At 34.7% G+C, this 9,466-nt stretch overlaps 1 protein-coding gene across 1 annotated transcript in view; it reads right to left on the minus strand.

The window, feature by feature from the left end:
- Nucleotides 1-9,125, minus strand: part of SPTLC3 (serine palmitoyltransferase long chain base subunit 3) — a 203,896-nt gene extending 194,771 nt beyond the window's left edge. The window contains exon 1 of the mRNA XM_051975913.1: nt 8,574-9,125. Coding sequence (XP_051831873.1) covers nt 8,574-8,690 — 117 coding nt within the window. The 5' untranslated portion in view covers nt 8,691-9,125. The remainder of the gene's footprint in view (nt 1-8,573) is intronic.
- Between the last annotated feature and the right edge of the window lie 341 nt (nt 9,126-9,466).

Genomic DNA, 9,466 nt, shown 5'->3' on the forward strand with positions numbered 1-9,466 from the left:
CATCATCAGGTTTACAATTGGTGTCATCTTTAATTTCCCATTCTCAGTTATTTCATAAGGCCTTTCAGTTGCCATATCTTATTATTTCTGTCTTCATAAGATATCTCAATTATGATTCTTTCTTTTACATTTTGATCGCTTTTCATACCTTTTGCTTAGGTTATTGTAGTAGTTCTCCATTTGTTCTCTTTTCTCCATTCTCTCTTTTCCCACTCCAATCCATTCAAATAAATTTTCTTAAGTAAAATGTCATAGTGCCACTAAAACTCTAATGGCTGCTACCCATAGGATCAATATAAAGTTCTCTGGCACTTAAAGCTCTTCAAAGCCAAAATGGTTAGTATAAATAGCAATCCAGCTAAAATATCCCATCAGCAATTCTGCTAGTCACAGTTTCAGGGTCAAGAATAATGTTAGTGCTTGGGCTGAAGGATAAAGACCAAAGTGCAGATCCAGAGAGCAGTAACCACACTGCTTGATCACACCTTGGAAGCATGAAAAACTTGTACACCTCCAGAAATATCTTTGAAAAGAGCAGCATAGGGAAATCCTGAAGCTTGGAACAGTGCTTCCCTAACCTCAGGTGAACAGAGTTCAATTTTAACATAAAGTTCAAAGTCAAAAACTGGGCTGGAAAAATGGGCAAATGACAACAAAGAATTTGATTATAAAATAATTCAGAAGACAGCAATTTTAAAAGCCTCAAAGAAAAATGGTAATTGGATCCAAGCCTAAGATGAATGGCAAATAAGAAAAGAAATGAGAATAATGAAAGAAAATTATTAAAAGACAATTAACAGCTTGGTAAAAGACACAAAAAATTACATCTTAAAACAGAATTGATCTAATGGTAAAAAAAAAAAATACAAAAACTCACTGAAGAAAATAATTCCCTAAAAATTAGAATTGGGTAAGTGGAAGCTAATGAATTCATGAAACATTACAAGAAAAAAAAACAGAACAAAATCAAAAGATGAAAAAATAGCAATATTTCATTGGAAACACAATTTACCTGGAAAATAGATAAAGGAAAGGTAATTTGAGAAATATTAATGTACCTGAAAGCCATGATAAAGAAGGAGCTTAGATATCATCTTTCAAGAAAATATAAAGGAAAACTTTCCTGATATCTTAGATCCAGATGATAAAATAGAAATTGAAAAGATCCACTGATCACCCATTGCAAGAGATCCTAGGAATATTATAGCCAAATTCAAGAGCTTTGAGGTTAACAAGAAAATATTTCAAGCAGCCAGAAACAATTCAAATATTATGGAGCCACAATCAGAATAACATAAGATTTAACCACTTCAATATTAAAGGAATTATGGATGGATTAGAATATAAAATTCTAGAAGGCAAAGGAGATAGGATTGCAGCCAAGAATCTCCTACCCAGAAAAAACTAAGTATAATCCTTCAAGTTACTTAATGAAAAAGAGAACTTTCAAGCATCTCTGATGAAAAGGCCTGAGATAATAGAAAATTTGACATCAAACAAAAAACTCAAGGAAAATATAAAATGATACACATAAAGAGAAATCATGAGGAGCTCAATAAAATTGATCTGTTTAAATTCCTTTATTGCAAAATGATATATGTCCCTCCTAAGAATGAAATCATTATTAGGACAATTAGAAGGAGTCTATATAGACAAAGGGCATTAGTATGACTTGATTAAGTTTGGATGATTCTCCCCCTCCCCCAAAAAAAGATGGAGTGAGAAAGAGGAATGGATTAGAAAAAGGAAGAGGTAAATTAGGGAAAATTTTCTCATATAAAAGACATGCACAAAAAGAGCTTTCATAGTGGAAAGAAAAATGGGAGTGAGGGAAGGACAATATTTGAACCTTACTCTCACTGGAATTAATTCAAACAGGAAAGAATACATGCACACACATTTACACACACACACACACACACACACACACACACACACTTCTTTCACTATTATTGTTAATGTGGAAATATATCTTGCATGATTTTACATGTATAGTTGTCATCATTTTGCTTGCTTTCTTAGTGGGAGGGGAGAGGTTGGAGGGAGGGAACTTAGTTTAAAAAGAAAAGAATGTTTTTTAAAAGCTCTTCATAGGGCAGCTAGGTGGTGCAGTGAATAGAGTACCAACCCTGAAGTCAGGAAGACTTGAGTTCAAATTTGACTTGAGACACTTAACACTTCTTAGCTGTGTGACCTTGGGAAAGTCACTTAAGCCCAATTACCTCGGTGGGGGAGGAACTCTGATTTCAATCCACTTTCACTATCTTCTTAGATATTGCTTTCTTTTCTTCCCTCTATGGTGTGGTCATACTGATCTACTTATTGCTTTTTCATGGCATACTAACTTCATTACTTTGCTTTTGAATTGGTTTCTCCAGACCTGAAATATTCCTTCTCTTTTTGTTTTTCAGAACTTTTACTCATCTTCTATATGAAGTCTTTTTTGATCCACCCAAGTATTAGTTCTCTCATTCTTTAAACTAATTTGTATTCATTTTGTATGTTATTGGAGTGAAAGTTGGACTTAAAAGTAAATTAATATTTGCTTTTGACTCCTATTTCCAACAAGGCTCCTTAGGACTGCTTTTTCTTTTCTTACTTACTAAATCAAAGAGCATAGTAATCACTTAGTAAATGCTTATTATCTGAAGAGTAAATGTCTAACTTTGGGCAGAAATTATTAACCAAACTGATTCTTAGTTTCTTCATCTTTGTACTATTGCCTTGCAGGGTTTTTTGTTTCAATATGATGAAATTATGTTAGGTGCTCTATAATTGCTATCTATTATTGTCACATAATTACAGAAATGAGTAACCAAAATAAATTGTAATCCTTTCCATGTACATTTTATTATTTTAATATCTAAATGTTTTACATGATTGCTTATCATCTTAGCGAGAAAAGAGGGGACAGAGGAAAGGAGAGAAGCATAGAATTTGGACCTCAAAACTTAAAAAAAAATCACAAATGTTAAAAATTGTTTTAGCACATAATTGGGGGAAATAATGCAGCTTGAAACTAATCCTGTATGTAACTTCTACCTATTACTAGTAGATCTTCCCTCTGTAGGTCAAAGTAAAATAAATCTAATCTAAATGGCAACCTTTTTTCTATTTGTGATCACTCAGAGACCTGCATTAAAGAGGAAGTTAGTACCTTTTGAAACAATCTATTCCAATTTTGGACAGATAAATTTTTAGAAAATTTTCTATATGCAATCTAATAGAGAAAAATACAAATCCCTTATCTCAGAGACATGAAAACTGAGGTTGAGAGAAGCAATTTCAAAGCTACATAGTATTTTCTAAAGAGAAAATACATTGAGAGAGGGATAGGGTTTATTTTTAATTTTCATTTATATCATAGTATCTAGGTGGCAAAGTGGATAAGGTTCTGGACATGCATTCATATAAAGACCAGAGTTCAACTCCAACCTCAGATACTTCTAGCTATGTGACCTTGGCAAGTTATTTAGCCTATGTTACTCAATCTCCACATTTATGAAATGGGGCAGGTAATACCTCATAGAGTTGTTGTAAGAATAACATGAGATAGTTGTAATATGCTCTGTGAATCTTAAAGCACTATTTAAATTCTATCATACTTTCCATACGGTGACTAAATTATGGCCTGGATATCAGAAGATTCAATTTCTAGACCTGGCTTTGAAGTCTCATGGTCTGCGGGAAATCACCTTCTATTCAATTCTTTTTTCTCCCTCACCACTTCTTTTTCATCATTCTTGCTATCCCATTCCAATATTCAATAATATACCATGTTGTCAATTTTATTACTTCTCATCTAGTGGTGGTTGATTAGGATGTTGTCCTTTATTCTCAAAAATGACCAAAATTAGTCTGAATGGCAGATCAGACTAAAATGATCTTTGAAGGCCCTACAGGTCAGGCACAAATAGTCCATACACACTTCTCATCTGTACTATTTCAACAAACTAATTAGAGCCTCAACTTTTATCCATTATCCTTTTAACCATGATCCACATAGCTAACAAATTGTCTAAAACATGTCATGTCAGTCCTTTGATTAAAAAACTGATTTCCCTTAAAATAAAATATAAACTCTTCAAACTGCCATTTACAATCCCTCAGAATCTAGCTCCATCTTACTTTTTCAGTCAGATTGGTGCACTAAGATCATAGAATCAAAAACTTAAATGCCAAAAAGAATCTTAGGGGCCATCTGATTCACCCCTTTAATTTTATAGATAAGGAAATAGACTCATTGAGGTTAAGTGCCTTGCCTGTGGTCATAATAAATAGAAGAGCCATGATTTGGAACAAAGTTCTTTCTTCTAGCACTTACTCCTATAATAAGCTACTTTCTTCGTTGCTTTTCCCTAAAGCCAGAATTCTATTTTCCATCTCTTAGCCTTCATGTCTGAAACATATTTGTCCTCACCTATGCCTCTGTTCACCAGTGGCTTAATTTTAATTCTAGGATTAAATATAAGTTCCTCTGTTTGGCTTCTAAAACCCTTCACAACTTGGCCTCAACTTGTCTCTTCAATTTTAAAATACATCACTCTTCTTCTTATACTTAATTACCTCCTCAAACTGTCCTTATTCTTTATACACTGCGTTCTATCTCTCATTTATGTGCATTTATATCAACTCTTCATCATACCTTGGAATGCTTTTATTCCTTACCTCACCCTTTTAGAATGCCTTGTTATGTTAGAAATTCTACTTAAGAACTATCTTCTGACACTTACTTTTCTGATTTCTCTAGTCCATCCAGGAGCTAAATGCTATGTCTCTCATAAAAATATATATATATGTATACAAACGCACACATGTACATACACACGTACAGTTATTTATGTACATATTTCTCTTAATAGAATATAACTTTATTGAGGGCAGAAACTGCTTCACTTTTGTCTTTGTATCTCTAACACCCACCCAGTACAAGCACATTGATTGATTGATTAGAATCTCTGCTACCTTCTAAAGGAATCCTTTGCTCACCTATTTAGCTGTAGCCTTCTTTGTCTCTCAGAAAATCATGTATATCTGTTTAAATATTGCATCTTCACTCCATACCTCAGATAGTATTTAAACACTTTAAAAGCAAGGGCTATTTTTTATTTTATCTTATCTTTGTTTTTTAAGCACCTAACACAGTGCCTCACACATAATAAGTGTTTAATATATGTACCTTGGATTGAACAATCCAAAAGAAAGAGAATCTACATTAGAAGAAACAAATTATCTTTTATTTTCTGGCTTAAAGTCATTTCCCTGTGAGAGAAAAGAGCATATATAAGAAAATACTTTTCAGTGAACACAATAGTTTATAGAAACATACATATTTCACCTTCCAATTTATTTGTTTTGGATTTTTTTTCCAAGACGATTGGGATTAAGTGAGCTGCCTGGGATCACACAGCTAGTAAATGTTAAGTATCTGAGGCCTCATTTGAACTCAGGTCCTCCTGAATTTAAGGCTGGTGCTCTATCCACTGCAGCATCTAGCAGCCTCTTACCTTTCAATTTAATAAAGATGTATTGTGTCTCCTCTGTTTAATTTGAGAGCCAGTTGTGGCATAATTAATAGTCAGGAAAATCTGGATTCAAGTCTCACCTAAGACACATAGTAGGTGACTCTGGTGACAAACTTTTCAGTACCCAAGCCACTATTTTAAGATTATAAATCACACAGAATAAGATAAATTGCCTTAATAGAGGATGTTCATTGTAGCAATCTTCCTATACCATGCAGATCACAGATCCAGTAATCATTACAAAAAAAAAAAATACAAAGTATTTTGTTAGGAACTAGGGGAAAATATTCCCTGACCCACCAGGAGAGTTAGAGCTAGAAGAGAAAGTAGTATCATTCAGCGTAGTCAATAGGAGAAAGAAATAATTATGTTTATGGTAATTCACAATTAGTTTCTATACATAATACTTATTAAATATCTGTATTGCAACACTAGGCAATCTGTTTCTCCTATTGCAGGAGTCAAAGGAGGAATACAAGTTCTAATAATGATGACTCACATCTACATAGAGTTCTTTGTACATAAGCTTTACAGAATCCTGAAAGTATAATTTGATTCCTTTCATTGAAAGAGTTTGTATCATTCAGCTGATCAGTGATTAAAACCAGAACCCTGTTTATCTATGGGTGGAGTAGAAATGTATTACTAGGTGACAGCAAAATGAATCTGGAGTCATTAAAAACAGGGAAATTTACAAACATAATTCAATACAAAAAGTTTTGCCATTTATTAAAGTGTATGTTGTATTTTTTTTCTTTTTGAGGGAAGGGATTGAGTGTTTCATTTTTTTTTATCTCTAGTGCATAGTACAGGCACTTAATAAATGCTCATTGAATTAGATTGAATCTACAACCCAGCATTGGTGATAATGATGCTGATGCCCTTGTCTTTCTTGAAAAACTTGACTCTATCCAGAAAATATTTTCAAGCTGTTACCTTGGACTAGTCTAATCAAACTAATCTGACCAAGGCTAGTTCTGTGCTTGTTAGAACAACTCCAACAAGATGAAATCATATCAAAAGTTGTTGTGAAATTAGAAATTTCAACCCTAAAAGTTTTTGCATCAGTTCTAGAAGCCCCAAATCCAAAAACACATCCTTTAATTTTTTGGTAGCTCTTTAATTAACTTCTTTATAGGCTAGTCTTTACGCCTTGGTCAAACCCTTTCCACTTATGGGTCATGATAACCTTCTTGCCTCTTTCTCTATAAGTATTGCAGAACCAACTCTCTTGATGACATTGATAGGTGCTATCTAAATCAGTACTATTCAGGTCAGACTACGCAAAAGGGCAAGCAGATCAGTCCTCTGCGGACAATTAATCAGTTGTTCTGGATGCCAATTGACTGACCTTCAGGTTCTTCTCAGACTACTGAGGATGACTGACTGCCCATGGGGACTCACTCTGCTTGGATCAAATAGGGACTCCAAAATAGACTATTGAATGGCTTTCCCTATGCCACATGCATATTTGAGAAGTAACCTCACAGTTTCTGGGTTCCTTTTTGAACTCCTATGAAGCCCCATCTATACCACCCTATACAGAGAAAGACCTAAGAACCTCCTCCTAAAGCATTTGACTTCTTGGCAATGAATTGTCAACATCAGTGTCAACCTTACTACATTTTTTGCTAGGCATTAAGGCACACAGAACCAACTTTATTTCACTCAGTTTCAAAGGATTCAATTTCTCCCCACACAACAGTGAGCTATTCCTCCACCCTCTACCAATTTGCCTACTTGAATAGGAGCCAGAAAGCTAAGCCACCTGTTCCTAAGCCCTAGAGCAAAATAACTTTTCCCCTGTGTGAATCCTTGTTCTTACTAGTGAACAACTTGGTGGTTCGTAAATTTCCCAGAGAAGGTGTTCCTATACCTCCCAAAGGTGGAACCTTTTGTCTTCTGTGGCTGACAGAAAACTTTTCTCCTGAAGGAAGTCAGTTTGGAGGTGAGGGGAAATGGGTTCACATTCTAACCAGCCTTACTTGATTACTTATTAGATGTTAGAGAACTTATTTAACCTTTATATGTAAAATGGACAAGTTGGACTAAATAAGCCGAATTTCCCTTTGGGCCCTAAATTTCACAATTCACAATTATACTTCTAAGTAAAAGTATATTATGTTGGATGTACATCTGCCTTCAAATAGGTGGGTAACATCACCATAATTCTCAGGATATTAAGATTTACAAAATGCATTTCTCCAGGGACTGGGACTTTGAAGGAAATACTTTCTAAATAATTTCTATTAATACTTGACATAGTTACAAAGTTGCCTTCCATAAGCTAATACTACTTCAAGGGTGGTGACTAGGGCATCAAAACCTTTCTTTGAGCAGATACACAGAACTTACAAAAAAGCCCACATAGAAGAATGGGTTTTAAAGGTACTGCTGAGACACCTGCTGGCTCAATGTCCAGAAATTCTTATGTCTTGGAACTCCCCCAAAAGAAATGCTTTAAATCGTATGCACCTCAGTGGAAATTCACTTCGGTTTAAAGTTAAATTGTAAGCCTCAGTATTGCAGTTATCAATAAATCCAAATAGTTCATTCTTGTACTAGCAATGAATGCACTGATAGTCTACCTAAGCAAATCCCATCCATACCACATAATTTTAGCAAAAATGATTTTGCTTCCACTCCATTTTTGCATGTTTCCTTCTCCAAATATACATCATACACAGGTTTAGGGACCAAAGATAATTAAGGTAAGGAAGGTCTACACTCATTTCTTAGTCCCATTCCCCCTTCCGGATTTCAAAAGAGAAAATAAATCACATGACTCTCCCTATTCCGTCATAAAAATGTAAAAAGAATTCTCTTCCTACAGAAAATTCTATCTAACCTTCTACTCAATTTCATCTGAGAAAATTTCAAAGCAAGTGGTAGCTACATCCAAAAGAATGAAAAAAATAAAGGAGAATGTACTTAGGGCATTATGGTGAAAGGACAATTTTAAATTGCTTAGTGTGTCATTTTGAATAGAGTCAATGGACTTAACAGAGCTCATTCAAGTAAAAGGAAGGAGAAGAAAGTTGGTCTTACCTGTGTTTCTCTAATGATTCCATTTCTTTTATGATTTCCACTTTGGGAGCCATTACTCTGTTTCTGGTGATTGTGAAGTTTTCCGTTACAGACAGTACCACCTCCTGGGTTAGCCATTTGTTTAAGTGAATGATCCTGTCAAGTTTTCTTCTTCCAGAGTTTCTCTGGGATCTTGGCTTTTGAAGTTAGTGAATGATGGGATAAAAAGTTTTGGGTTGAGCCCTTAAAGGAATCCTACTGGTCTGTCAGGCTTTTCCAGAAGAGGAGTGACTGCCTATCTTTTTGCCAGATCTTTGAAACTAAAAACAAACTGTTACCTTTACACACCTCCAACCTCAATAAGTCAGAATGCAGACTCCATAGCAACTAACCTGTTTCTAAAACTACTGCTCATGCTGGTTTCTAGCATGGACAGAGACAACCAACTCAGTCCACTGTATCTTGTAGGCTAAAAAAAAAAAAAAAAGTGGGCGGGCAGGGAGGTGGAGAGTCATTTAAAGACACACGTTCTCTGAATTAGTCTGTTCAAAATTGTTTTGCTCCCCCTGCTGGCTTCCCTCCCCTCCCACCTCATTTTTACATTTACAGTATTATAACTTCAGAATTGAAAGATATTTTAGAAGTCAACTCTGACAAAACCTGCACATTAACATTTCTATAATTATAGTAAAATATTTCTTCCTTTTCTAATATTTCATCTGTAATGATTAAGGCTTGCACACGATTATAGCAATGGAGTCATCTATCTTTTATAAGGAAAAGATCTTAGAACTCATCTAAGTCCATAGATAACTTAACTGAGACTTGGTGGGGTACAGCAGCTTACTCAGTGTCACACACTTAGTCAAACATGACTAGAAAAGTCAGGTCTATGATTTGCATTTTATGATATG

This window comes from Antechinus flavipes, chromosome 2, assembly GCF_016432865.1.
Source record: "Antechinus flavipes isolate AdamAnt ecotype Samford, QLD, Australia chromosome 2, AdamAnt_v2, whole genome shotgun sequence".
Taxonomy (NCBI): Eukaryota; Metazoa; Chordata; class Mammalia; order Dasyuromorphia; family Dasyuridae; genus Antechinus; species Antechinus flavipes.